The 15,172-nt window shown below is 41.7% G+C and overlaps 1 protein-coding gene across 2 annotated transcripts in view; it reads left to right on the top strand.

Moving 5' to 3' along the window:
- The window catches only part of NCOA7 (nuclear receptor coactivator 7), a 114,914-nt gene extending 102,783 nt beyond the window's left edge, over window positions 1-12,131 (top strand). Inside the window, exons 1-6 of one of the 2 annotated variants that reach the window (XM_028142815.2) lie at window positions 502-1,575; window positions 2,882-3,007; window positions 4,521-4,673; window positions 9,093-9,188; window positions 9,571-9,644; window positions 10,016-12,131. In XM_028142815.2, coding sequence (XP_027998616.1) covers window positions 1,501-1,575; window positions 2,882-3,007; window positions 4,521-4,673; window positions 9,093-9,188; window positions 9,571-9,644; window positions 10,016-10,151 — 660 coding nt within the window. In that variant the 5' untranslated portion in view covers window positions 502-1,500 and the 3' untranslated portion in view covers window positions 10,152-12,131. Of the gene's footprint in view, window positions 1-501; window positions 1,576-2,881; window positions 3,008-4,520; window positions 4,674-9,092; window positions 9,189-9,570; window positions 9,645-10,015 lie in introns of those variants that run through there. The other variant, XM_054722565.1, reaches the window with a different exon arrangement.
- The last annotated feature ends 3,041 nt before the right edge of the window (window positions 12,132-15,172 follow it).

The following is a 15,172-nucleotide window of genomic DNA, read 5'->3' as shown; positions in this document are numbered from 1 at the left end:
CCCGATAAGTTCCAAGTCCCTTCATGGCGTCAAGATTCTTCTTTTCTTCATTTCTGCTCCCTCCCCAGCCTCCTCCCTACTTCCCTTGCTCTCTGTCCTCAAGCCGTAGTGAACACAGGACACAGCTGTGTGTTCCTGCTGTGCCCTTTACCTGGACATCTCCCCCTACCCCACCTCTGCTCTCAGAACTCTCTAGATGGCTCCAACCTCCTTTGGAGCTGCTGTTTAGCATTCGGATCACATGGAACGGCATTCATGTATTTGTAAATGTCTCTCTACTGTCTCCTCACCCACTGGAGACTGTGCCTGACAAAGCACCTGGCACTCGCCAGCAGGTAGAAAGCACTCAGTCAAAGTTAACTGTCATGAAGTGCCCGGTACTTTCAGGAATGCCATCTCCCTGGCACAGAATCCTAGTGCCTCTGCCCCAGATTGTGCCTAGGCTCTGGCGAACCTGGGACTGATCACAGGTACCTGCCAGGGTCCTCAGTAGAACCGACCCCAGAATGAGCTACGCAAGAGCACGCCCATCCCCTCAGCAGGACCAGAAGGCCGTTTGGGATCTGGAACAGGCACAGAGAGATCGCTGAAAACTGATCCAGGGTGTTCTGCATTTCTTTCCACGCCCCTGACCTCAGATCTGAGGAGGAGAGCACGTCTCATCATGCTTCTTAGTCATTAGGATTAATATCCTAAGTATGTGGTAAACACACAAGGCCATATACAGCGGATGTATTCTAGAACTGTACTCTTGTAACTATATACCTTTATTAAACAACGTCACCCCAATCAATTTAATACATGTTTCCAAAAAAGATTAATATCCTAAAAAGTAAAAAGTTTTACCTTTTTAAAAATTACTTCACCAGCTGTTCTGAAAAGCGGAATCTAAAGTGACATTCTCACACAAAGCAGATGTTTTCCCATTCTTTTAAGCTGCGCACACTTGACACACACGGAACTGAAGTGAAAATGCCATTGTTCTAAGTACAGTGACCCTCGCTCGGGTAAAGGCTGCCTTTCATCCTTCCCCTGAGGTTCAAGCTGATGTCAGGGAAATTACGTCAAGTTTAAAATGGAGGTTTAGCTTTAGAGAAGGTGCTGGAAAAAGCCTGGGAAGGCGGGGTCAGGAAAGCTGGCTTAGCCAAAGGACGATTAGGAAAACGCGTATAAGAAGAAAGAGAAAAAAGAAAAAAAAAACAATGCGGTTTGTTGTACCACCGTTAGGAAACCACCGTTTCAAAGGTGAAAGTGTCATTTTACAGCCTCACAGCTCTGCCTGACAGGAAGTGTGTGTTTGTTCTCGATCCTAATTTGGGTGTGTTCCTGAAGAAATGTTGAACCCTCTCCTAAGGGAAACAGAAACCCAATCATGCAGGAAACGAGATACTGCAAAAACAGTTGTAGCTCAGCGTGGTTACAAGGAACCCTGGCGTGGAGGCAGACAGAGAAAAAACCTGTTCCTCCTTAGAAAGCAAGCAGGCAGTTCTCACCCTCAGGATGAGGGTCCGAAGATTGCCCTTGGACATTCAGATTTTCTATTGTGCCAGACCCAACCAAGAACCTTTTGTGAAGGTATGTTGGACTCCCCGAGAGCTAATGAGGTGCCTGTGGATCCTCAGAGGTCTGCCACGCTGGGTTTTGAAATGCTTCCTTGATTAGAAAGCATTTGTGCAGGCATTTCAACCCCAGCAGATACTGTATTCATTTTAAAGATGGGTGATGGTGTGGTTTGCCCCCCTCTTTGGAGTAAAAATGTTCATATTTGATTTTTGCTTTCCACAGCTTCATTTTGAACCCATGTTAAATGTAGATTTCACAAAAAAATACATGCTTCATTTAATGCATTGAAAATGCTGGGTTTGTGGTTCTTTGATAGTGTTTCCTTTAAGAATGTCCCCTTGAGAAGATGGTAGCCTGTGTAAGCTAATTTTCTTACCTGTAAATCTGGCTCAGGCAACGGCAGGTGCTTTATATCCATAACCATGCATTTTGGAAATCAAGTAGTGCATTATCTGACAACTTTTACTATATATAACTTAAATGTTTTTCTCTGTAATGCAAAAGTTATTAATATTGGTACCCAGGAATTTTAGTGAATTAGTCACTTTATATCTTTAATTTAAAAATAATTCAGTGATTTATCCAGACTTTAGGAGGGGCAAAAAAAAAAAAAATAGATCTTAAGGTGAAATTGATTTTGGTAGTTCATAAGCATAGTTATAATGGAATAATGTTGTGTGCATCACCTTTCTCAGTTTTGAAGGAGAGACTACTTTTATAGCTCCTGAACTGTACATAAAGAATCATAACCTAATTGTCATTTAGACTAAACTTGTGTTTCTTTGGATTGTTGCTCTGGTAGCTGTTACCATTTGTCATTTCTATCAGGGTTGGTTGTTATGTGCACAATCTTAAGAGAAAACATTAGGAGTCTTAATTTTAAAGAAGTATCTTCCCAATATCCCTATTATAGAAGACTTACTCATAGAATGATCTCTGATTGGTTCCTTAATTCAAATTTAGATGCAAGTCAAAGGAGAATAATTAGGGGCATTTCAAGGGCATAAGTTGCTGGTGGAGTTACACATAATTCTTGTTCAAGGACTGAGCAATTGACAGCAATAATAAAAGGGAAAACTTGCAACTTTAATTTGTACATATTAAGTGCCTCAGCTGTACCCTGTTAAATTCTGCATTTGTTCTGAAATTGAAAAATTAGCCATTTCCCAAAGTCCCGGTTCAATTTCTGTCCTGCTGCTAAAACTCCACATGTTGCGGGATATTGTGTACCTGAGGTTGATTTTAGCTGGCTAAGAAAAAGCAGACATCAGGGCTTTTTGTGTGTGTGTTTTTTTTTAACTTGTCTTCTGCATTTCAGATCATCACTGTCGAGGAGGCGAAGCGCAGGAAGAGCACGTGCAGCTACTATGAGGACGATGACGAGACAGCCCTGCCGATTCTGCAGCCCCAGAGCGCGCTCCTGGAGAACATGCACATCGAGCAGGTGGTCCTCCCTGGGGGCTTAGGATGGGGGGCTTCCAGCCTTAAGAAGCATTTCGCAACCCTGACCACCTTGCTCTCCTTCCGGGTGAAGGATGAGCCAGGTTTTAAATGAAGACCAGCAGCTTAACCACGGCCAGTGTCCCCTTCTCTGCTTCCGAAAGGTTATGGCAGCCTTCCCTGCTGCCTTCTCAGGAGTGTGTGGTCTTGGCCAGCCACTACAGCCATCTCTCAAACCTGAACAAAGTGCCATTTCTTGTTTTCAAAACAATTTTTAATTGATTTTAGAGAGAGAGAGAGGAAGGGGAGAGAAAAAGAGAGAGTGAGATATTGATTTGTTGTTTCACTTACGCATTTATTGGTTGATTCTTCATGTACCCTGCCCAGGACCGAGCCCACAGCCTTGATGTAGTGGGACAATGCTCTAAACAACTGAGCTACCCGGGCAGGGCCTCAAACCAATATTTAAAGTGTTCTAAACTAACACACCTAGGATCCAAATTTATCCCAGTGATTACTGCAGAGTTCCAGTGTTTGTTTTTAATTTATCGGACTCAATAAAGATCATTTAGCAAATATATTTCATTTGCTTTATGAAAACTACCTACCCCTAGGAAAAATTTTCCTTTTTCTGTAGTTTTACTTGTGTACTTTGTTTTCTGAAAATGCTACTTCCTTTTTATGAAATGCTATATAATGTGCTTGCCTTTGACCTTTAGTCAGGAACCTCTTCCACTTCCCCCGTCCGTCAGCAGAGACCTGAATCTCAGAGACCTTAATGAATCCTTAAGTGTAGCTCCCTCAATTTACAAATGAGTCTGCAAAGGCCCAGGAAAGCCAAGAGATTTGACCAAGCAGTTGCAGAAATGGGGTTTGTGCTGATACTAGAATGATGTGCAGCATTCTGAAGACTTCAGCACTTCATAGCCTCCTTCGTTGGGATTTTTGAAGAGAGGTGCACCATCGGTATTCATGGCCGTCAGGTTGAAGTGAAATGTTAATGTAGTGAAAGATTCGGATGGATTGAGGACAGACTGCATCTGACTGCTGTCATAAAACAGTTTTCTTGCTGTCACTTCTGTGGGAAACTGCCGTTGTCAGTAGCAGCTCTGAGCCCGAGAGGGTTTACTAGGAGAAAGAACAGTGGAGAAACATGAGCTGTTGGATGAAAGCCAGGCTGAAGAGTAAGACGGAGAGCATACGTCTAATAACTCATGCTTCGCTCTCAAGCTAGGTGCTCTGCCTCCCAGTGTATGGCCTAGTGACCCCACAGCCGGGCCCCGGAGAGAAGTAGTGTGCTCTGGGAGGCGTCCTGTCAAGGTCAACGCCACCAACGAATAACTTCCCCTTCTCTCCCCTGGTTTAGGGTGGCAAGTATTTGCCCAGAGTAAAGGGGAACAGTATGTAAATCAGTGTAATTTTTTAAGTTTGGTCCACAGGCATATCCTTTGTGCCTCAGGCTCATGAGTGGTTTGTGGGTGAATTGTCTATTGACATGTCCATCTTTGGATTCGTAGCTGGCCCGCCGCCTTCCAGCCAGGGTACAAGGGTATCCATGGAGACTCGCATATAGCACATTGGAGCACGGGACCAGCTTGAAAACTCTCTATCGGAAATCAGCATCGCTAGACAGTCCTGTCCTGCTGGTTATCAAAGACATGGATAATCAGGTGAGGCTTGTTTCTCTCTCAGAAAACATTTTTTTAAATAAAGATTTTCAAACCTACACAACGGTAGAGACGAGTACCAGGAACTCCCATCACCCAGATCCCACAAGTTAGCAGGATTTTGCCACATAAGCTTCATCTGCCTTTTCTTTATTGGTTTTTCTTTGCTGGAGTGTTTTGGAGTAAATCCCAATTATTATGTCACACTTCAAAATGCATCTCTAAAAAAAAAAAGAAAATGGAGCATATCTCCAAATACAGTCACATTCTGCGGAGTTTTTGTATGTACTTACCACACAGTAGAAAACTATAATGACATTCTACAACCTAAAGCTGGAGAAGTTGGAGAAAGTCAAGTCTGGATTTGGTGGTAACTGCAGAAAGAAATTCTAGTGCCTTACCAGAACTTTCTCAAGGTGGCTGAAGTAGTAGCCACAAACCTTGCCTGTATGGTTGCTGAGATGGAGAGCTAGACAAGGCCGTGGTGTGTTGTACCGGAAGAGCCCAATTGTTATGAAACGGCAGGGAGAATGCTCTACTGTGGCTCATGGCACTTTTACCTCTGTTGTGGTCGGTCTTGGAGGCACTGGTGAAACCCAGATATTTCCCATCTACCTGACACTAGTACTCCTCGCTTGGCATGCAAGTAGAATCTTCCCTGGAATCCTTTATATACCACCCAGTCAAGCTCCTGCTTCACAAAAGGAAGGATTTTGCCACATAAGCTTCATCTGCCTTTTCTTTATTGGTTTTTCTTTGCTGGAGTGTTCAAGTCTGTTCTTTCTTTATTTCTGTTTTGTGTGTATTGTACCAAGAAGAAATTCCTTTACATTTTTTAGGCTATAGATGCTATTCTTTTCTCTTTCTGGTATTGAAGCAGGTTTTACTCAATAGCCATTCATTCACTCATTCATTCATTCAGAAAATGTATAATGAATGCCTATTACATGTGGGACACGATTAAGCATTGAAGAGCTTGCTGTGAAGCCATATAATTGTGATCATTTTAGAGGAAATAGATCTTAACTGTCATAATTTGCCTTGGGGAAAATTAACAGAAAAATGGGGTATTGAGGCATTCTTTCTCAACTGGCTTTGTTCCTGTGACTCTTGCAGCTTAAGAGTTCTGGAGGAGTTTAGATGTTATCATTGTTACTATCATTGTTTCCTGACTAATACATTTAACCATGATCCAGCTGAATAGTGGGTAGAGTCAAGTCAAAAAGTAAAATAGTAAAAACAGGTTTAAAGTAGAATTACTTAGGGATTTAGTGAAATGTTTGAGAAGTTGGGTGCAATGTTTTAGATGTGATATGGCTAGATGGTTTTAGACTACATACATAAATCCTCACCATAAGATAACATACTTGTTGGGGAATGTCTCGGCTGCCTAGGGCAAGCATTGATGAATCACATCTCCACCCAGCTTTCTCTCCACCCAGCTTCCTGTTAGCAGATATATAAAGAAGGCCTCTACCCGAAGGTTGCACTGCTTGTCATGGGTGGATCTTAAAGAATCTGGTACTCTCAAGCCACTGGTACTGTTTGAAGACACCTAAACACTAACGTTCTTACCCCATCCCATCTACCCCCAAGGCAAGATTGTGGCTTTGCTGTGTTTGAGGACATGGTAGAACAATAGTTATAAGTTTCTCTGGAAATGAAAAATTTAATATAAAAATATTACCTATGCAGAATGGCAGCAGGAAGGAGCTCCCAGGTTCCATCCCCAGTGAAACAACCATACTGGTGGAAATTACAAAAATCGTCATCACATAAAGTCTCTGGAAATTGTACTAAGGGCATACAGGTGAAGAAACATTCATTCAAGCAAACATATTAAGTTTTGGTAATAGTGGTGAGATTCTGTGGCACTTGAAGCACAGCCTGCTCCCTCCACTCACCCCCAGTTCAGACTGACAGACAAGAAGATGGGGCTCCCTCTCCCAGGCCAGAGTTATGATACACATTCTCTAGGGGCAGGTCCCTAGCGCTTCTCGACATCTGCCCGAGATCACTGTTTCAGGAGCTAAATTCCATACCTGTGTGGCCTAGAGGTAAAGGGCTCTCTTCATCCACCCGCCTCTACTCATAGGACAGATGCTCTACCTGGGGCATGGCAGGCTGAGAACACAGGGGTTTCTCCTGCCTTTGTCCCAGCCTGTGGGGCAGACGTGTCATGCCAGGTGAGGTGAGCCAAGACCAGCTTCTACCTGCCCAGCATCCTGCTCGTAAAACAAGATCATTTGTCTAGCCCCCAGCTCTGCAGAGCCCCAAGCTCCACCTCCAGGGGAAGAGACAGACCAGACCCTAAGACACAGAGCTCTGAAGCTCTCCTCAAGGGAGCTGCCTTTGTTAGGAGAGTCAGGGGAAGTTCAAGCCCAAGGGCACTCTAGAAACAGTGCGCATGTTGGTGATAAACAATGATGGGGCCGGTAGCCCCAGAAAGGCAGCAAGCTAACCTTAGACCAGCTGGTGTCCCGGAGAGAAGCAGGTAAGGAGACTGCTAAGGAGAGCCTTTCTGGAGTCACGATAGACGGACCTAAGGAACTACCCTGCAAAGGGGCCCAGATTTAATCGAATCAGACTGTAGAGTAATTTATACCACAAGGCGTTGTGGAAAAGGACAGAGCAATTACCATGCAATCAATAGTCTGATTTATACTAACTTAACTCCAGTGAGGTATAAAATGTTAATCCTATATTGCTCTATTATATCATTCTACTTCCTGGGGTAATTTTTATACATATTACACTGATATATATCACAAACCCATCAATAAATTGTTATGATGACTACTTTATATAATTTTTGTATCTACTAAAGAAACTGAAAGAAAGAAGGAAAGCAAATACACATTTATCAGTTTTGTTATATTAACCTTCCTTTTACCACGTCTGGCTGTCTTCAGTTTTTCTCATGGATTCCTTTGTTCTGACATTGCTTAATATATTTTTATGTGTTATAGATCCAACAATACTATTATGTGCATATTATCTTATATAATTTTCTAAAAAGTTAATAGAAAAAATAAAATGGACATTTTCTTATATAACCACAATGCTTTATACTAGTACCTAACAAAATCAATAATAATTCCCTTGTATCATCCAATCCTGGTCCTTACACAGATTTCTATGTTGCTAAGAAAATTTTAGCAAAGAAAGAATCTAATTATTTAGACTCTTGTGGAGGTTAAAAGAGTAAAGATGCCTTTTTCTGTTCATTGATCAGGAGGGGGCCCACTTTCTTCCATGTATGGCCATTGCCCTTCTTGTTATATTTTAGCACATGCTTTTAAAAATAGATGCCTAGCTCAATTGAATTTTTACTCTTTTACTGGAAGATCCCCAGAAGAAGGGAAATGGATTTTTGACCTTTTTGTTAGTTTTGCTTTCGTTTATTCTTTTTTTTTTTCTTTCTTTCGTTTATTCTTAGCAGCAATATGGGAAGGTTTGGTAACAGGAAGTATGAGGAACATTGGTTGGAAAGGGTTTCTAGACTTCTACCTAATTTTTAGCATTTCAAGGAGCCAGGAACTGAGATTCCACAATGATTATAATTCAATTAAAATAATTTTGAAAAATTACGTTCTCCAGATAACCCCCATTTAAGGCAGCATTTCTCAATAAGGGTCTGGAATAGAAGCTATAGCAGAATGACCTACATTTTTGCAAACACTAGGCTCACTCTTGCCAACCCTCACTCCTGCGCTACTGACCAGGATCCGAGCACTCGCAGAGGATGTTGAGGCTGCGGACATGCTTATTCTGAAAACGCTGCTCCTTCCAACCCCCAACAAGAAGAAATAGAAGAAGCATTGATTCCAACACATCAAAATCACCTTTAAAGCCCATAGTGTATGGAGCTGTTTGCTTTTTCTTAAAAGCCAATTTGAACCAAGATATATTGGATCAGTCATGTTAAGGATAGAGTTTTAATAAGCATGTTGAGAACTCGTTTTTACAAATCAAAAGAGAAAAATTGATTTTCTCTGGGAAAATGTCTGGCTACAGTTCCACTTGTAAAACAACAAAGAAGATTTGACTTTGTTCTCTCAACCACTCATTTCTGTGTGCAAGATGCTTCTTGTTGTTTAATGTTCCCATTGTGTTGTCTGCAGTCACTAAAGGAAACTTGTCTCCCTGGTGCACTTTGGAAGTCTTTTTAACATGGAAACAATTGTTGGCCTTTGACAAATAAGTTCTCACAGCCCCTTGGAGTCTAGTTAGAGCTGGGGACATTTGCTGTATCTCTTTGTTGGTGGTCCTTCTTATTTAAGAGCTCCAATTTAATAATGATCTTTGCCGAAAGAGGTATATGAGACCTCAGGATTGTGTTAAAACATTTTGGAAAGTCTTTCTTTGGGAGGTTTAGGTTTGAAAGTAGATAACCTTTCTTTTTTTTTCTTTTTTTAACAGATTTTCGGAGCATATGCCACTCATCCTTTCAAGTTCAGTGACCACTATTACGGCACAGGCGAAACTTTTCTCTACACATTTAGCCCCAATTTCAAGGTACCTAGATAGGAGAATATCTGATTTCCCAGTGTCACGGTGTCAGGGGTGTGGGTGAGGTTGGAGCAGCAGCTGTCCCGGGACCCCATCTGGACTCCCTCCAGCCTGGGTCAACAGGATGACTGTAGAACACAAACTGCTCAGGGTCCCTCCAGGGACCTTGGGAACTGCTCTTCTGCCTGGTCTGGAGTCTAGGGAGGGATTGCAGGTCAGAGTGAACATGGGCCTGGGAGATCTCTGGAGGTCTCAGCCTGGCAATCAGGTGCTTCTTCAGCCAATGGGTAGTCCAGAGGAAATAGTCTGGTTTTTTTTGTTTGTTTGTTTGTTTTTGCTAAGACTCAGATTAAAATGTCTGTTCTCTGTCTTGTGTTTCTATCCTAAGGTCTTTAAGTGGAGTGGAGAAAACTCATACTTTATCAATGGAGACATAAGTTCCTTAGAACTTGGTGGTGGAGGGTAAGGTTTTTATTGTTGTACTAATTTACCACCTGACTCGAGTGGGTCTCTTCTGACCCAGGTAACCAAAACCTTGGTGCCAGCTGATGTTAGCTAGTCCCTGTGCTCACATTAATTAGCCATGACATTAAGAATGCGAGGTGAAATGGTTTATTTATATGTCTAAATGAGGCCCTGCTACCACTTGCTCTTTAGGAAAGACAGATCACTTCAATGAAATAAAGGAAATGTACCCTTTGTTTCACAAGCAGTTTAGGGTTTTTGTCTCTCTGTAGCATAAATGAAAGAAGAACGGGGCAGGGGAGGACAGAAAGTGTGCCACCTAAGATTGAAATGGGTTGACCCCCTCCTTTTTTTTTTAACCTTTTCAGGGGACGATTTGGTTTATGGCTAGATGCTGATTTATACCATGGCCGAAGCAATTCCTGTAGCACTTTCAACAATGATATTCTTTCCAAAAAGGAAGACTTCATAGTTCAGGACCTCGAGGTATGGACATTCGAGTGAAATTCAGGCTGCCTTAAAATTTAACATTAAAAGGAATGGGTTTGGACAGCTCTCCTAAAGCTGGCTGGAAGACAAGCCCCAGCCCAGACTGCCTCCTCCCACCACCATGCTTTCTTTCTGCCATCATCTCAGAGCATGATCACATTGCAGAGCGATCCTGGGAGGTGCATGTGGAGGGCAGGCACTGATGAGAGAGATTGGAAGGCCAGATTATTGAAAGACTTGTACTCCCACTTTCATCAAATCCATACAGTGAGGAATCAGAGTATTTATAGATGTATGAGTTGAATGCAATTTTTATTTTTGGTAACTGTGAAAAAAAAAAGATACTGTGGAAATATATACATGCCTTGTGTATTTATCAACATAATTTTCATTACCAAAATGTACAGCATACTATTGTTTGCCATGGGAAAGGTTAGTCTCATTTAGAAAAATTGAAAGTGTACAGCACTTCAAGGGAATTTGTATATGATTTTTTTAAAAGAAACTTTTATTTATTATTTCTAGTATATTGTCTGAAATGTGTTGCCAGTTTATTTCTTTTAATGTGTCAAATCTTGAAATAAAGAAAAGTGCTATGTTTTGGTCACAATTCTACTTGATTTATATAGTTTTATATTGAGCTTTTTTTGCCCTGATTGTTTAGGGTGATAGATCTTAAACAGTATATACATGGATATAAATGCTTAATTGTGAACTTTCAAAAACTCATCACCAATGTTCATTGATTTGACTGTTATAGGCCAGCTTTCCATGTAGTCATTAAAAGGTATATTTTTAGTTACTTACTCTGAACATAGTGTAAAGAAGAATAAGCCATTTCTCACAGGTATGACTTGATATTTACAGGAGTGGATACCTTTATGAACCTAGAATAGAACAAACCCTGCTTTTGAATAGAAAATGGTTTGTTTCTTATAAAATCATTTGTGGCTAGTAACAAAAACTTTGTTTTCATAGTGTTTTCACATAATTTCCCCCAAGTTTTTACACTAACAAACAGACCTCTGTTTTTAAAGGGACTGTTTTAATTTCTGCATATTTTATATCAAATGAAAAATATCAAATTAGCCCAATTGTCTTGGTCTCTAGACTCTTTTGTTTAAGAAAAAACAATGCAAAGAAATGCATTCATACCAAAATTGGAACAAAAAGTAAAACCTATTTTTTAACATCAACCCATTTTTAACATCATAAAACACTGTTTTGTTAACTGTAATAATAAAACCTTGTTAAAGTTTAACCAATATTATTGATTGCCAGACTTTTACGAAAGCCAAAGACTGCTAATGTAAAACATTTTCAAATAATAGCCAAAGCTGAGAAGTGGTCTGTCATAAATTACATCCGAATAATCTCGGAAAGAAAAAATTAATAACAAAAGTAGTATTTGAATAACTGCATTTAGAAAAATAAAACAGTTCTTAGAATGTAAGCCTTAAGTTGGCAGAATATTTCCTTTAGATTATTCTCTTATTTTAGACTATTTATAAAAGAGAACAAATTGCCAAGTGGCCTCTTGTCAGATCAACAGTTACTTAACTCCACTTACATTCCATACAAGTTTAAATGAATGCTGTAAAATCTTAAGTCTGTAGCCTGGGTGTGCTTTCTCCTGAGTTCTTCTATTGAGAATTCTTGATGAAAAACATACTGGCAGTTTAACCTTAATCTGCTCATTAAATAATGTGTTGGTGTGAGATATCAGGAATGTCTCATCATGATCACGTTTGCCATTTATGCCATTTGCAACCATATGCTATTAACAAACAAAACAGTCATTTTGCATATAGTTCACTCTTACCTAGTTTAGTCCATGATATTACACGTACTTGTGAGAGCATATCCAGATGCTGTGTTCTCTACTTAAAACAGTGTTGCCCAATCAGAAATGTGTGGCCCTTCCATTTATGAATATTGAATATATGTAATGCAGTGCTAGCCCAATATTTTCAATAAAGGAATTTATGCATTCAGTCTGATTTCTTTTGCAAGGATTCATTCAACCGGTACTTATTGGACACTAGAGTTTTTACTTGTATGAGAGGATGATGAAATAGCCAAGACTAAATAAGGTCCAATACTCATGTTTTTATTTTTATTTTTATTTGTAATGCCACCCTGCAAATAACCTCTTCATTCCCTGTAGCCATCCTCCTCTTCTCTCACCAATTCATGAAAACTGCCTCTGTTGTAGTTACTAGGGACAATCTTGGCTCAAAATCCACCACTTTCCCTGTTTTTTATCCTTCTAGCTGTTCTTTGAATAGTTTTCTTCTCCTTTTAACATTCTCTTTTGACCTACTTTCTAATTTCAGTGGACACGTTATCCTCTGATCAGCTTTCCTTGGCATCCTGTCCGCCACCCCGAAAGATGAAGACCTCGGGAAGTCATTGATTCTCACTTCCTCAGTTTATTAGTCTACATCCAAAGACTTGGGTGGGAGAGGGCAATCAAACATCTCACCAGACTCTGTTGAAAAAGATTTAGATATATTCCCATGCTACAAGCCACTGGGGATACCCTGAACTATGTGAGAAGTATTATTGCCCTTCATTTGACTCCCCTTGCCTTAATTCCGTCTAAAGTTTAGAGGCATGTGAAACAAGACTAATAAAACAACTACTTGCCCCTTGAGAAAGGCATTGAGAATCTCGTAAACCAGAAATGGAAGCTAAGATGTGTGTTCTTAAGACGCCTAACTGATTTTTACCAATATAATCAGATAAAGAAAGGTAAGGAGGCCAGAAACCAAAGCAAGTTCCAGAAACAAGGTCAGCCGTATGTGCCCCTTGTGTAAGTATCAGAAGTACCTTTAACCACTTCCTTCTGCCTAATCAGGTCACACACTCCTTTTCATTCAGAGAAAATCCTAACCTCAAAGCATTCATCCTCCGCTCCCTCCTTCTCTATAACCATTTTCCATAGTGATCCCCTGAAAGAAGATGCCTTCACTGAGTAAATTAGGCTTTATAATTCACACCAAAATCTAAATTCTTATTGTCATCCCTTCTATTTAAAACCTGCAGTGGTTGAAAATAAAAACTAGATAGGGCCTCTCTGGTGTGGTCAATTGAGACATCAAAATGGTGTTTCTTGATAGAATACCTTTGATGACATATTGTTTATCTTCTAGATCAATGCTGCTCAATAGAACATTCTACAATAACTAGAGGCCCGGTGCACGAAATTCGTGCACGGCGGGGGTGGGGGGTGTCCCTCAGGCCAGCCTGCACCCTCTCCAATCTGGGACCCCTTGAGGGATGTCTGACTGCCCGTTTAGGCCCGGTCACCCCCAACTTCCCTCCTCTGCCAGCCTGGTCACCCCTAACTGCCCTCCCCTGAGGGCTTGATTGCCCCCAACTGCCCTCCCTTGCAGGCCTGGTCCCTCCCAACTGCCCTCCCCTGCTGGCCTGATAGCCCACAACTGCCCTCCCTTGCAGGCCTGGTCCCTCCCAGCTGGCCATCTTGTGCCGGCCATCTTGTGTTCACATGGGAGCAGGATCTTTGTCCACATGGGGGCAGCCATCTTGTGTGTTGGAGTGATGGTCAATCTGCATATTACTCTTTTATTAGATAGGATAGAGGCCTGGTGCATGGGTGGGGGGGCCAGCTGGTTTGCCCTGAAAGGTATCCCGGATCAGGGTGGGGGTTTCCTTGGGGTGTGGGGCGGCCTGGGTGAAGGGCCTGTGGTAGTTTGCAGGCTGGCCACGCCCCCTGATGACCCAAGTGGAGGCCCTGGTATCTGGGGTTTATTTACCTTCTACAATTGAAACTTTGTAGCCTGGAGCGGAGCCAAGCCTCCTGCTCACTCCATGGCCGGCAGCCATTTCTTTAGGGATTTATGTATCTCCTATAATTGAAACTTTGTAGCCTGGAGCGGAGGCCTAGGCCAGCCAGGGCTGCAGAAGCTTTGCTTCCTCCATTGCTGGGGGAAACCCTTGCCTCCTACTCTTTTCAGCTCTGTAGCTGCCGCCATTTCTGTTTGGATTTGTTTACCTTCTATAATTGAAACTTGGTAGTCTTGAGTGGAGGCTTAGGCCGGTAAGGGCAGACGGAAAGCTTGGCTTCCTCTGTTGCTGGGGAAACCCAAGCCTCCCTCCTGCTCTCTGTGGCTGTAGCCATCTTGGTTGGGTTTATTTGCATATTTTCTCCTGATTGGCTGGTGGGTGTGGCTGGTGGGTGTAGCAGAGTTAGGGTCAATTTGCATATTACTCTTTTATTAGGTAGGATGGAAATGTTACAGAATTTGCACTGTCCTTTATGGTAGCAACTAGCTCCCATATTAGTCTTGAACACTTGAAACGGGACCTGGGTGATTGAGGAGCTGAATTTTTTATTTATTTCACTTTAATTCATTTAAATTTAGCTGCCTGTGGCCAGTGGCTGCTGTATTGAACAGCACAGCTCTAGATCAAGATCAAGAGATGGCTCAGCCAAATCATATGTCATCAGCAATGAACTTAGACTGTTACTCCCTCACCAAAAGAGAACCTTTAGTTCTGAGTACTTTGATTTGTCTCTGTTATTATGGATCTTCACACCACCTAACATAATGGTGTGTGTCTCACTTTTTACGTAGTCAGTTAAAGCTACCAGAAGGCTACATTCCCTGAGAGTCTTTTCAAACAGAAAACTTGGCTCTCTATAGGATTACTGATTCTCATCACTAACCAACGGTAATATAAACCTCTCCCAGTGCCCAGGCCTTGTCTCAAAAATTTCATGCCTTGGCCCTTGGCATGTGTTTCGTTCTTACACTGAACAGTTTACTGCCCATGGCAGCCCTGTAGGATGTCATATCCCTCAGTAGGCACAACCCATCCACAATGCATGAGGGACCACAGAAGATGAAACAATCTAATTCCTGGCATAGAATTGTGCATCCAGTCTCGGAACCACCAAGAATGCCTCAGACAACAGTTCTGCACACCCAGACAACCTGCTTCCATGTGGAGAAGGTTCAACATCAACCTGTTAGAATGAAGGGTGATCAAAAGGCATAAGAGAAGAGAAC

Source organism: Eptesicus fuscus, chromosome 10 (genome assembly GCF_027574615.1).
Source record: "Eptesicus fuscus isolate TK198812 chromosome 10, DD_ASM_mEF_20220401, whole genome shotgun sequence".
Lineage (NCBI taxonomy): Eukaryota > Metazoa > Chordata > Mammalia > Chiroptera > Vespertilionidae > Eptesicus > Eptesicus fuscus.
This window is presented reverse-complemented; position numbering and strand designations above follow the sequence as displayed.